At 40.0% G+C, this 14,904-nt stretch overlaps 1 protein-coding gene across 1 annotated transcript in view; it reads right to left on the reverse strand.

Moving 5' to 3' along the window:
- Positions 1-14,904, reverse strand: part of LOC118415974 (E3 ubiquitin-protein ligase UBR2-like) — a gene marked incomplete in the record, with an annotated part of 48,364 nt that overhangs the window by 4,144 nt on the left and 29,316 nt on the right. Inside the window, 26 exon segments of the mRNA XM_035821004.1 lie at positions 19-169; positions 677-754; positions 1,180-1,242; positions 2,500-2,623; positions 2,925-3,058; positions 3,243-3,321; positions 3,779-3,938; positions 4,360-4,427; positions 4,912-5,008; positions 5,610-5,665; positions 5,840-5,927; positions 6,657-6,689; positions 7,216-7,282; positions 7,812-7,920; positions 8,299-8,414; positions 8,781-8,945; positions 9,232-9,325; positions 10,367-10,413; positions 11,189-11,347; positions 11,786-12,039; positions 12,214-12,305; positions 12,506-12,602; positions 13,169-13,323; positions 13,608-13,656; positions 14,045-14,147; positions 14,756-14,808. Coding sequence (XP_035676897.1) covers positions 19-169; positions 677-754; positions 1,180-1,242; positions 2,500-2,623; positions 2,925-3,058; positions 3,243-3,321; positions 3,779-3,938; positions 4,360-4,427; positions 4,912-5,008; positions 5,610-5,665; positions 5,840-5,927; positions 6,657-6,689; positions 7,216-7,282; positions 7,812-7,920; positions 8,299-8,414; positions 8,781-8,945; positions 9,232-9,325; positions 10,367-10,413; positions 11,189-11,347; positions 11,786-12,039; positions 12,214-12,305; positions 12,506-12,602; positions 13,169-13,323; positions 13,608-13,656; positions 14,045-14,147; positions 14,756-14,808 — 2,691 coding nt within the window.

Consider the following 14,904-nt stretch of genomic DNA (forward strand, 5'->3'; position numbering starts at 1 on the left):
TGAGGAATATCGCCACACGTGCGCCACAGGTGTAGAAGTGTGCGGTGCAGGCCCCCACAGGTCCCCTTCCAGGTCTGTCTGGCAGCAGTAGGACTGGGAACACAGCATCTGTTCGCACACCAGACACATGGTGGGGGCACGGCTGTCATCACCATCAGACATGGGGCAGCTGAGGAGGACACACAGGAAGTATACCGGTATGTACAGTAGATACATATTGCACTATGACTTCACTGAAGAAAGGAATTGGAGGTTTTCACGGTGTTTTAAGTCGGCCGTTGAAACAATTCTGTAATACATTAGTAATACTTCAGAGGCATCACATTGGAGAAGTCACCACAAAAATAAAACAACTGCTAACATTTTATGATTTACAGTATGTTACTGCAGCTGGAAGGAGGTCTTCTGGAGCTTAAATCTAATCTGAGCTTGTTGGCAGCCAGTATGGGTTCAGGGACCTTAATGACATGTCTTGTAGAGTTAGGCTTAACCCTCATCTCCAGGTGAAGTGATAGGAAGACAGCCAAAAGGTGAAAAGAAGACTTCACACCTATTTAAATGAAGGCATAGCACATTAAATGCACATCAGTTCCTCAGCGACTATACATGACATGCAACAGGTCATTATCAGATCTATCTATTCTTTTCTTATATATCTCTACTTAACAAGACATACGTGAAGACGGATCCTCTGTTGATGACATCACTGTAGTCGTGTGGCAGGGGAACCAGTCTGTTCACCTCAACAGGGTATCTGGTAACATATAAAAGAAAATAAACCTTCCACACATAATTAAACCTTCTAAACTATTTTCTGGCAGTAATGTGCCCAGCATTCTCTCCATCATTATGTAATTTTTCAGAGATTGCTCAAAGCTCGCAGGCCCTGATGGGGTAGATTTTCAGGTGAGAAATATGCTTGAGTCTCTGCCTTTTTTTCAATTCAGCATCCTTCCACAGATCAACAAAAGGGCCAACTGTGTTTCAGGGGCTTAATAAAAAAATTTATCAATCAAAATTCTTCTTGTATTTGTATGGCTGAGTAAAAGTCTATTGTCGCCCTGTAATATTCTCATGCGTATGGACGGAATAGTATTCCTTTCAAAGAAGTGACATCTTGATGTGTCGATATAAAATAAAAATGATGGCGGTAACAGAACTTAGGGCACAGATACTTACTTGACCAGACTGGCAGGTCCTGAGGCAAGGCTCTCCTTGATACCAGGGTAGCGGCACCATTTACTGGGGAGAAAAGAAAATTTTACTCATCAGCAAACAGCACCTCATCTTATAGAACCAGCCTGACTTCATTAAACAAATGACATCCACGTCACATCACTTTTCGTCGCTTTCCCCAAAAAAGTTGTGACCATACTGTTTACTGTAAATGCAGAAACTTCCGCGGCGGTTTAATGCTCGCGGTTTTCGCGGCGACCGCTTCACCATCTAAAACCAACGAAAATATTTTTCCATGGCAGTGAGAGACTACAGTGCATATTTCTACCGCGAACTTAAAACCACTGCGAAAAGCCCATTTTCCCGCTACCGCAAAATTAAATCCCCGCGAAATTAAATGTATTTACAGTATCGTACAAAGAAGCTGCAAAATGATCAAATATATGACATAAATTGCAAGAAAAAAACATCAAAAAGTCAATACTAATCAGGGAAGTCTTCCAGAACAAAAGAAAATATGAAAGAATAAAAATATAGAATTTGTTGTTTAGCATACCATGTTCTGTGTGTTCTGTCAATTGTTCAACCTTCCTAACCACTTAGATCTTATAATCAAGGCATCTTTTTTTGCCCCATTTTTTTGCAACACTCCCATCAGTTTTAGCCAGAGCATGACTACCATATACATTGAAACCAAATCAGCATAGCCTAAGCTATTCCTTAAGTGTGTACAAATCATAGCTTATTGGATTAATTTGTAATCATGTCAACATGGCCATTTGCACATTACACATATGCATAAATAGTAATAAGTCTTTATCAGAGGGGTGCACACTCTTAATCCCAAGTACAGCACAATATGGCATTATCATATACAAAAGCAGCTAATTTGCATTCAAATTTGTCAATATAAATGTATAAGTGGATATAATTCTGTTTTACTCTATCAATAATTAATAATTCACTAGACATTTTGCAGGGTAACAGAACCAAGGTATTTTACAACTTAACTCTATAGCTAACCAGAGTTTCTCAACACATCAAATTATAAATACACCAAAATGTGAAATTCCACTGCAGTAACTGATAGTGGCCAGATGGCTCAGAATCTAAATAAAAGCTATTATTGGTACAACCTACCAGCACATCAAATATAAAACCAATCCATTGAGCCGTTTTTGAGTTTTCTTGTTGAACAACAGACGCCCACAGTAACACAAAGGCAAAAACTGCCTAAAATATAACCTCCGCTTTTCATGGAGATAACAATGATTTTTCCCCTCAAAATTACCAGCATGACTTTAACACATTGAGCCTACCCACCTGTGTATGGTATGTGGGACTGAATGGCCTACATCCGCACCACTGTTTTGTAGCAGTAGGCTGGACAGGTCTGCAGGCAGGGCCAGGTACTGACACAAGGGCTCAAACTCTGATACTCCACTCTCTGTGAACAGCACAAACATACTACTCATCAGCACCTCCTAGCAGTTACTGACAGAACTGCACTTGATTTAAATTTGTGACTGTCAGGACCAAATAGGTCGGTAAAGTGTAGCAGGTTTCTTTCTCATTTTAGTTTTAAAATAGATTTGATTTATTGTAATGATACAGCACAGAACTATTCAAGGGGTATATGTTATAAGATTTAAAAATATGGTGTAATGGGTTAAAATGCTATTCAACTGATAACACAACAATGAAGATCTATTTGTAGTGTTTATCTCCAATGACAGAAGAGTTGTTACCCTGTAGCTGTGCAGGACTCTGCACTCCTGTGTGACAGTGGAAGAACAGGGCACTGCAGCGCAGGAAGGGCAGAACAGACTCACGCACGTACGTCTGCAGCTGCCATCCAGATGGAACCACAGGCGTCTGTACCCTGAAATGGCAAAACTGACAGTTAGAGAAAAGGACTTAATTCATGCATGCGACATCATTTTAGTCGGTGGAGCCCATTGACTACACTTACATACTTAAAGTGATAACTGTCTAGCAATGAAATTGGTAGCTTCAACACAAGTGTCCAATGGGCAATGGCTATGAAGAATTTTGTCAGTACTAACCCTGCCTCCTTTCTGACAGCCATGAAGAGCTTGACCCAGGCACTGCCTTCTGCTGTTTCCTCAGTGTCCATTGGTGTATCTAGACAAGAAGAGAACAGAGATAAAGTTTCTCATTAAATGGTCCTAAAGTTTGATCCTAGTGTTGGCCATGGCTCGAAGTGTTGTAAGGTGCTGTACTGTATTCATAATTGCGGATGGCGATGAAAAGCCAGTGGCCCCATATATGAGAGAGCTTCAGGCATAAGTCTCAAGCGTCAAACCTCTGCAAGTCAAAGAACCCAAAACACTTTGAGAAGAGTAAGGGTGGCCAAAAATGAGCCAAAGCAATCTCGCATTGAAAAAGCAATATACTTTAACTAAGATGACTGTCTTACCTTTACCTTAACATATGTAACTCAACTTCACAAATATCTGAGAACTCCATATCAACTGAATCAGTACATCATTTTCACTCTGTGAAAACAGAGGTACTGTTTTTGGTCTGTGTAAATCTGTCAAATTTTTGTTTACAGATGGCACAGCTACATGTACCTCACCTGCAGAGGTGAAATTTGCCGCCAGCAGGATCTGGACCAGGTGAGCAGCTGTGACCAGGTGCATCAGGTGTTTGTCGTTCAGAGCTACCCCCCTGATGGTGCCACCTGCAGCAGTGTTCTCATCACAGTACAGGCTGGAGATGGTCACATGGAGAAACACCTGTGGCAACAAGTGGGTTAATTTGGTTGAGTCATCATCTATATTATGTGAAAAACTGAATGTACTTAATATTACTTGATATTGTTTGTCAACAAACTCTAAGTAATATTAACAGTATACTAGTAGCACAAAAATGTAACTCGAATGACATAAAAAAAAATGTGAAAAAAAAGAAAGAAAATACTTATATACATGTCATGCAGATGGAAATGATATGCAAAGAAAAGGACAATAGAACAACCCCATAGCCCCAACTGAGTACCATCAAAACACAAAATAAATACAGAAGAATGCAAATATTTGAAAGGAGTACAGCCATTCTCTCATTGGTTGAACAGGTAATTGCCTTGCTATCATTGGCTAAACTGCTAATTGTGTTGGACAGTTAGAATTGGTCTATCATGACTTTGCAGAGACTGACCAGAGTAAAGAACATGTCCAGGTCCAGGATACAGGGGATGTTCTTCATAGGCTCCTGGGGTAGTAATGCTGAAACATGTCATATGGAAGTATTTACTACATGTATTAGTAACCAGGACAGATTACAATAACTAAAAGGCAACAATCGGCACTTATACAAATAATTTAACTTATTAATCATTCTTAGAGTTTAAAAAAAGACATAAGTCTCATAGGGGCCATAGGGGCAGTGGATTGTTAATCCACTGTGTCTAGCCAATTCCTCTCCTTTCACTACCTTTTACCTCCTCTTAACCAAAGTCAGGTACCTATTCTTCATCTAGGTGGAGTGAGGATATAGTCAAGTAAAATGCCTTTCCCAAAAAGCAAGGACATAAAACTTAGCCAGAAATGCCAAAAACTGGTCCTCTAACCTCATGTTTGTTAGTATAGTCGATCGTACATTCAATGCCACTAAATTCTATCAAATGATACAGGATCCTCTTATATACTCAACAAATTGTAATCAACAGTACATTGTAGTCTTTTTCATAAAAATGGTATTGTAAAATACCTGACAACAGCCTCAGGGCGCTCTTGCTGATAGTCTGTGGATCAGAGAGACTTCCACTGACAGTCACCACCCTGACTAGAGCTGTTATACAGTCAGCCTGTGCAATACAGAACATCACTGAGTACACAGAACATAACCAACATGCACAATACAAAAGACTGGTAAAACACACAAGTGAAGTTACATGTACTACTGCATCAAAACAAATATGACAGAGGAAAAATGCCTACAGTATGAATGATGTACAAAAAAACTAACAAATAACTTGTGAATGTACCAACTACTGTCACATTTTGTGCTATTCATTTTGTGCTATTGGGTACTGTTAATTCATTCTTTTCATCACTTAATTGTGTGAATTTTTAGTGATAGAAGGAGAAAGGAGATTTTTTCAATGTACAGTAGAAGCCGCTTAATTGCACGGCCAATTTGCCAGTGAATTTTGTGCAATTATCCGGCTGGTGCAATAATGCGAAGTTATCTTGCTGGACCGCACAGGTTTGGGATCTGGGCATTCCGTGCAGTTAACAGAAGTGTGCGTTAAACCGGTGTGCAAATAACTGGCTTCTACTGTATTGAGTTTGCAGTTGAAATAACTCTGTATGTAGTAGTACTAGTACAGTATTTTTACATTAGAAATGCACACTCAGGGAGTAAATTTGCTACCACAAACAAACAAGTAGATATATGTCACTTACCTGTCTGGAGGAAAGGGAACCAAACAGTGGTTTGCCTTGATCCCTAAGTAGCCATTCTGAAAAATATCCCAAAACATGTTGTTCATAACCAATCATTATCAGGATCCATCAAAAACAAAAATGACACCAATATTACTACAAACAGGTTGTACATCACAACAGAGTAAGAAGCACATCACTTGTATAGAACACTGCCACTTCAAACATGAAGAAAAGTTTCTGACGTGTACCTAGTGTCCGTATTGTGTAGGCACACGTTCCCCAGGCTGTGATGGGAACCCTGTCATCATCATCGTTGGGATCCAGCCCCAGTCCAAACTGTGGAACAGAAACAAGAAAACACTAAGAAACTAAGCTTCAAAACTGTTAGGTTAAGATACAATTGGTGGATTCAGCTGCCTTTTCCAGTTGTACCCACCATCACTTAAATTTTAACAGCAGTAAAATGAAGTACAGACATTCTTTTTCTTTGAACAGTGAAGATATATGGATGGATACAAGTAAAGTAATAATAACAACAATTTGTCTCAAACATGATTTTTTTCCCAATACAATATCAGCCAAGCAAGTCATTCTTGGTACAGTCCTTAATTGCATTATGGTGATTATTGCAGGGTAGAACTAGACAAGGCAGCTCCCGAGCAAAGCCTGTGTAAAGCCCCTCTCACACATTAAGGACCTTCCCACGATTTTGTTCCCAACGACTCCGTAACCAAGGTCAGCATTTGGATGGGAGTGGCCCGGAATCAATCCTATTCTATCTCCAGATTACTCCTTAAACAACATCCAAGCAGAACGTAACTGAAGTCTTTGATTCTTTAAAATGTGCAATCGGATGGCACCGACCACTTTTTACAACAACAGATGAAATTGGTCACAACTACAATGTTAATTCAAACTGGTCTTGAGAAGGTTAGGAGGCCATAGTTGGTTATATGTGACAGAGGCTTATGGCTTAACATGCTGCAGACCCAACAGATCTCAGCCTTTAGAGATGAAGCTAGCATTGATCAGGTAAGCAGAGTAGGTGGCAGCTGAATCACTTGCCTTGGTAGGAAGGGGCGGGTCATGCAGCATGTTCTGTTTTAGAGGAAGCACACAACAATGGCATGGTGAAACATCCGACAATCACTGGCATTGGTTGGTAAGTACAGACATCAATCAGTAGAGGAGTTCAAACTTCAGTGAACTACAAATACTGCTTGCATCAAAGTTATATTTGCCAACATTCGGATGGGCTCTAAGAAAAAAAATTGCATTAGCATGTACACATTCAGATGCACAAAATTTGTTCGAAATGACTTACTGCCCTGTGATGCAAGCAGTTTTTGTAGCTGGCAGAAGTGCAAGTCCATTAGGATTAGTGCAAATTTCACAGCCCATGTACTTTCCCAGGTGCAAACCATGGCTAAAAATGGAGTAAGAAATCAGTGCGAGAGAACCACAGACCAAAAAGAGAACATTCTGGAATTACGCAATTGACAATTCTTAATAGTAAATCAAAGAAGTTATCATGATTTTTAAAGCCAAACTGATGTTAGCTGTAGTTCCATATTGGGGCTGATTTGCTTTCAAACACAATACTTAGACAAGCAATGAGTGTTACCGTGTAGGTAGCTCTGGAAAACAGCTTCATCATTTCCTTCACACTGTCAGAGTAAGGGGCTCGAGCACTAAAAAGAACACCACAAAGTGTTCATGTCAAAAGACAATCAGTGTGTGATCTGCTAGTCAATACCTGATTGAAGTATCTTTTCCATTGCAAATGAAGCAAAATGCACATCATGTTTGGCGTGGCGTCCTTGTAACTTTGTCACAAAGTGACAAGTAGTCACATTGGAATATGTATCATTGTCGTGAATTTGATTGGTCATATTACGAAAACAATGTTGATCTGACTTATCAACTCGATGAAACTATTAAACTAAATGCAACACAGCAAAGGGGGACATGAAAAAAAAAGATATTAATCATTTGTTCACATATTGTATAAATTCATTCATATCTGCAGAGTCTGACATAATTTCATAGTAGAAATGGAGAGAAAGTATTTGGGAGTCTTTTAGGCTTTGCATTTGAAACAATTCTGTAGTATAGTAACAATGAAACAAAAAAAGCTAATGTGTGATATCAAAAACCCTGAAATGAAACTGTCACAAAAATTCTGTAGATTTATAGTGTGATGAGACATGTGCTACCCACCCAGTTTCTGTCATGTACTCAAACAGCTGCTGGAAGCCCTGAGCAGCCATCTCTGCCATGTTCTTGGTGATGCTGGGTAGGGGGCAGGGGGACAGCACAGGCATGTCATCTGTGGGCAAAATCACACGTTATTAACATAAACAAGATGGCTAGGTGGTCGTGTGGTCATGGTTGTTGAATCATTCTTAGAATCTAAAGGTTCTGGGTTAAAAGCCCTAGCAGGTTCCAATGTATGTCCTTGGGAAAGGTGCCTACATTGTATTTCCTCACTCAACTCAGGCGAGCATTAGCACCTTTGTACGAAAAGTAGTTTTGGTTACATGCAAGTCTGGGTATCGACAACAGCTTGGATTCAAACTTACAACCTCTTTGTCCCGTGAGGCAGAGTAGCTAACTACTAGACTTTGCACACTAAATGTGCAAAGTCTGCAACAAATAAATGACCATCACTCATAACATGAGGATATACAGCTAGATAGGTTCCAACCTGAAGACTCCATTTTGTCCTCCTCTTCCTTCATCATGGCCTGTTGACTCGCTTCCACCGTCTTTTTCAGCCCGTCCAGCCAATCACTGAAGCTCAGACTGATGTCCGCAGACACACTAGGAAAATAAACAGGCATATTACTAAGTACTACTTTATATCATCCATAAATACCCAAGAAAATACCTTACTCTCTGATTTTTCTCATCTGTCTTACCTGTTACATCAAGTTCATGAAGGAAACTACTGTAAATTCACTTAATTTCAAGGAGACTTGATTTCAAGAAGTGAGAAAAGTAGATTTTTTCGCTGCATATCAATGTTTTAAGATGTACTGTACATTATGCATGTTTTCCCATTTTTTGTATTCTCTAGTCATATTGACCATCTCCAGAGGGGAAGAAAATTTCCATCACACATAAATTTACTTTTTGTGGCTTTAACAACAAAAATACATTAAACATGCTAAACTTGAAGAAGCCTACCTGTCAGGCTGTATGGTGGCAGACGGAGGAAGGATTGGGATGACGGTGTTGCTGAGGGTCTCGCAGAGTGGACACAGAAACTCCCCTCGGTCAACCTCATAGCTCAGGATGTGACGGAACCGCAGGGCTCTCCTCTGTTCCCTGGCAACTATAGCTTCATAAAATCTGCAGAAAAATAGTTGTAAGGAGGATGATTGGTAAAGCTCTTGGTTATCAAATTTAAGATGTAGGATCTGTTTGTTGAGGGCCGTCATGGCATCACTGCATACCAACCAAAAGCCTTACAACCTGTCATCCTCTCGGAAATTAACAAGAAAGCCGGCATTTTGCCATCCTGCGTGTCTGGCTTATTGGAAATTTGAAATCATAGCGTTTGCAGAGTCAGAACCGGCCTAATAATTGTATATTTTTTGTACATGGGACAACTCTGCATGGTACAACTAGGTCTCACCTCTGCCAGCAGTCTGCATGCATGACATGTCCACAGGTGCTGGTGTGGACACCATGGTACAGGTCCGGACTCACCAGCAAGGGGTCGTACTTATCTGCAGCAACATGGTTCATAAAATTAGTAATTCTGACTACTCTGAATGTTACATCTTGTCACTCTCAAAAATCCAACCCTATTATCAGTGTGATAACATGCAGAGACAAGGTTGATAAATTACTAATTCTGCCAACTCTGAACTCCACTTCCTGTCACTTCTGCAACTCTGACCTTTTGTTCTTCACATGCCTTACAAATGAAAATAACTGTAGAAACAGACAGATAGACAAACATACCAAAATAATGGAGGTGAAAATGAACATACAGCCTTGTCAAAACAAGGCGGCAGGCGGCGATTTTAGCCGCCTACTTACATTTTTCCAGCCGGCTACTTTGGGGTAGAATTTCAAAAAATAAAAGTTTAAGTCCAGTGCTCCCCGTTACAAAATCCCTCAGCAATTTGTTTTGATAAACCTCTGGCAGTTTTCTGATAGTTGGCCCCCGGTTAGGGGTCATAGCAGGGAACCTATGCCGAATTTTTTTGAAATTCAGGATTTTTTTGTCAATAATTCAAAGTTTAAAGATAATAATAGTTACCCAAAATACACCCCCAAACCATATTTAGGGGTCTAAATTTAAAAATTTTCCCAGGGGAGGCCCCCCAGACCCCCCCTATGGGACGGGGGGACACCCCCCTCCCGTACCTACCCCCCGCTCGCCACTTCATGGCTCGCCGCAAGCCGCTACGCCTTGCCTGCTACTTTCACATATTAGCCCCCTACTCTAAAAGTTTGTGACAAGGCTGACATAGGATAGCAGTCCACTAAACATGTGAGGGCAATTTTTATGAATTGTTATCTTGGAGTTAATGTCTATCATTCAGCATGAATACCCACAATGGCTCCTTATTTCACATTAAACCAAATAAGTTGTACAATATTGCATTTACCAGCATCCCAACCACTATCTAAACAGTATATATTGTGAAACCCTGGTGTTGCTGAGTGTAAATCGAGATGAGTCAAAATTACAAAAGAAGAAAATATGACTATTACGAGAGTGAGATTTCTTTCTGTAGCTGGTCTATAATGTCACTCACCTGGGTCCTCTAACACCTTGCCTCTGGATTTTGATAAGGCAGTAGACCTGGGGAAGAATAAGACAGTTCATTACAAACATATACATGGAAAAATGTACATGTGAAAATAATTATTGTTTCTCCTCATACTTTGCCTAAACTATTACAACACAGTCAAAGCTGGTAAGGCTGCCACCTCCTCATGGCAACCACCCGCCTAAGATGAACACTTTTTGTACACTCTCTTGAAATTTCTCCTTAGACTTAAGCATTTTAGACAATCACCTGGCTAATGTGACCATGATGAGCACACAACATTTGACTGCCTAAAATAACCACACAATTAACAGCATGTGGAAACTGTAATTTTGGTGGGAAATCAGGCCCTAGGGTAAAATTTGGCAATTTGCATTAAGTTTGTGTTTGTTTTTCTTGTCATTTGCATTTTTTGCCCACCTAGAAGTTAGCAGAGTAAAGACATGCACTGTCAGCCATCCAGTCAAGTGCCTGGGTTCTCACAGGAACGGAGCCTTGCCCTTTCACCCCTGGTTTGGTTCTAACCTGTCTAAAGTGACCACTTTTTCTCAGTACCCTGAGCCTTACGCAGCATTGAATCTACAGTCAAACTGTCCAAGAAAACCACTAAGTTACCAATAAAATCAGGTCTATGGACATGTGGTCAATATTAACAAAATTCTTAATGCTTGTGTGAATAGGAAAATAATCTAAGGCACTACCAAACAGCTTTTATATTGACCAGGCGGTCCATGTACCTGTACAGGTTTGGCTGTATCTTCAACCTTTCCAAACATATACAGTGAGATATGATAAGAGTTGACCGACCTCTGGACGTATGCTGCCAGCACCACACACTTGTTCCCCGCCGCCACTTCTTGGTCCTCCTGACACAGGATACAGGTGGACGTGGTCAGTGTCACATGGGTGGCCGGACTCCTGTCTGGACCCACCGCCACCGGGTACTGGCTTGGCACCACCATCGGACTGGAAATATCGCCAAGAAGTTGATTAGACAAACAAAATACAACAAGAGAAGTCTCTAAAAACACCTCAGCAATTTATCAATATATGTCCTAAGATATACAATTTCTGTATGCTGATACAACCTCAAATGCCACCGAAGGATCATGATCATAGCACTAGACACCGTGGACTAGCAACTCACTGTCCCTTTGGCTTCAAAAAGGCTATGGGGCCTTTACTTTTTTTTTAAATTCAAGAATGATTATAAAACAAAGTTAAGCTTTTACATGTAATCACATACAACCCAAGATACAACTCAACTACCTTGCCACCCAGCTTTACACCAAAACCATGGTATAATATTCTTGCTGCTTCTTCTACTAGCTAAAATAATTGAACCAATGGAACTTTCAACTTTCAAATGAAAGTCCTCCAATATTGTGGTTTGTTCACACTGACCTTCCTTCTACCTCCATGGACGGACTTGATGACAGTTCAGTCCCGGTAGCCTCAAACAGCTCCAGGTTGTCTCTGATGAAGGACTTCTGCATGTCCGACATCTGGGCGAGAATCTTCTCTCTCCTCTTCCTGGCCGCCTCTGCTTTCTTCTTCCTCTCAGCATCTGTCTTACTCTTACTGGAGACCTTCTTGGCCTTCTGAGCGTCACTTGCTCCTTGTTTCTGATCTTTCAGATCCTTGACTTCATCAAATCTCTGTAAACAGACACAGCTGGTTTGCTTAATTCAAAACACAAAATCTCTAGTCCTGCACTATCACATGTGCCGACAAGACAAGGAGCTAGGCAATCATATTAGGAACCAAGAGCAAAGAAATTATACTATTAGGCTAGCCCCTCAGGCATCGCCAAAATGTAAATGTTAACTCACATCAATCACCCATGTAAGAAGATCTGCATGGTTCTGGATTCTTGGCTTTCCCAACAAGTCATGAAGAGCTGAGTACAGGCTATTAGAGCCCCCTGTCACGTGTTAAGAGAAGTGCAGTCAAACAATTAAAATGACAAGCTCAGGTTGATATCAAACCATTAAAAAAAACGAGAAATTGTACATGTACAGTACTTGAATCAATTACTTTCCAATTCTTTAAAAAAAGAATAAGCTAATGCCATTATTTTGATATGGACAATTTGATGATAGATTGAATTTAAATCCAGTTTACCTTCTGTAGCTTTCTTGACAAAGTTGAAGCGGATGTAGGGGCTGGTCTGGTAAAGTCTCTTCTCTTCATTCAGAGCCATGCCGACTAGATGAAGAGCCTTTACAATAAACATTGAAAATGTAAGTATAAAACATACCGTTCACCACAGGATAAGATCAAGGTCTCTTAAGTAATTTGGCACTGGGCAGCGGTTAGTCTACAGTCGTTTCAACAATCTAACAAAAATAGCATGATCCACACACAACTGTCATTGGTCAAGCTCAACATCAATTCCAGAGTCCACTACTTCCATATTCATTGACCTTAACTCTGAAAATGGAGTTCACAATAGCTTGTTTCACTAACATCCATGTCACACATTAAAGACCTTCCCATAACGTTGCTCACTGTCCAGCAAGAGATTCCATTCTATTTGGTATGCTGGTTGCATTTAAGCAGAATATGACTTTGCTGACTTCATTTTTTAGAATTTATAGTCATTAGCTGCAGGCAACTCTCAAAAATATCTGTCACAAACATCTGTGGACAACCTCACCTATCAACTCCCAAACACAGAATAACCTGATCATGATTTATTCCCAGACATGGTCTGGAGAAGGCCATTAGGTCATGGTTGGCTTTGTGTGACAGGGGCTTAGAAGGCAAAGTAAAAAGTCCACCCACCCTGTGCACCATGGCTTCCGTCCATGACCTGGACCTGGAGGAGTTGACCCTTCGGAGGACCATCCGGATGGTGTGGACAAACACGTCACACTCCAGCACATTGACCAGGCTGCTGAACTCCTTACTCAGGGCAGGCAGTTCAGGGGGAGGGCAGGCTGCAGGAACAGGACAAATCTTCATACAATATGCCTTTTCCAAGAGAACAACATTGGGGTCCCAAACCACAAGAACACCTTCATAACCACACATTCACAATATACAATGAATGTGTATTAGTGTATTAGACAAGATACCTTACAGCAGTTGCTCTCTGGTTAGCATCTTTTTTAAATCTGTTACTCGAGGCTTTAGTAGTAACCAACTACACATCATTTCATGTACAACTAATTATGATTGTGATTAGATTGAAATTGTGAGAAATATTAAGTCCAGTATTTACCAGTACTCTCTCCTTCTTGCTTTTTCCTCTTCAACTGAGCTTCTTCTGACTGTAGGGAGATGTCAGAAACAGTCGAGAGTAAAATTACCACCACCTTTGTATTTTGCACACTGTACTACGACTAAATATACAGTATTAGCTAAAGATGAAATCAGGTACAGTTACTGACACATACATTTAGGTACAGAAGGTTTGGACATGTACCTGTACCTCTTTTTGGTAGGAAAAAACACAACAATAATGGAATAAGTCAAAAAGTTAAACTTAGTCTAGAGTTATACTAGAGTTTAAGTCTATTCAGTCACAGTAAAAGTACATTAATGTTCCTATATTTTGGACCGTATCTAAATTGCTCCATATGGTACTGGTCTGAATATACTGATTCTTTCAAATACTGGATGTTTCAAAATATATTATAATGATTATACAATCCTTGCCTTGGACTGATCAGCCCTGGTGTAGTGGTAGAAGAATGGGTTGTAGTCCTTGTAGAATTCTGGTTTCAGCTCATACCGACCCATTCCTGTCACCCCTGGTTTCCTACAGAAATAGAGGGATGGTACATCCCACGTCAGTCATGAGATTATGGTGACCCAAAAGTACACTATTTTCACCTCTAATTTTCAAATCCTGTTTTTATAAACATTATTATGAGCATTATGAGACACCGTAGCAGACATCTTAGCATAGTACTGATTGAAATCATGTAGTTTCTTCCCAACATTGTAGGTAATTCCAATTTCCAACTCATTCATACAGCATAAAAATACATTGTACAAGTTGAGAAATCATACAATCATACAATGTGCTAATTCAGCTACCTCTACTTTCAAAGATTTCATAAATTCAGCAATCTTATAATCAGGAACAACAAACATATACAATTAAGGCAAATGTACAGAACATTGTGACAACAGTCAGCATATAGAATATTGGCAAAATAATAATATGTGTAACAGAAACTACAAGAACTGGTTATGCAAAAGGTGTAGTAAGCATAAAAATGAATGGGACAAAAACAGGTTTCACAAAACTTTCAAAAGAAAGGTTTAATAAATCATGCTGGACCAGGCATGATTAAACACAACACCAAATCAGAAACGTAAAAACAACAAACACTGTAATTTGAGGGTGTTTTCTTTACTTACTTGAAGGAAGCGACCGAGTGCACCACACCTTCCAAACCAGTTTCGTAATTATTCTGAAAAACAGTTCCCCAAAGCGACATGTTTACTTACTTGAAAGTGGACACATCAGCAATGACTGCTTCCATACCAGTCTCATGCTTATGCTGAAA

Source organism: Branchiostoma floridae, chromosome 1, assembly GCF_000003815.2.
Source record: "Branchiostoma floridae strain S238N-H82 chromosome 1, Bfl_VNyyK, whole genome shotgun sequence".
Lineage (NCBI taxonomy): Eukaryota > Metazoa > Chordata > Leptocardii > Amphioxiformes > Branchiostomatidae > Branchiostoma > Branchiostoma floridae.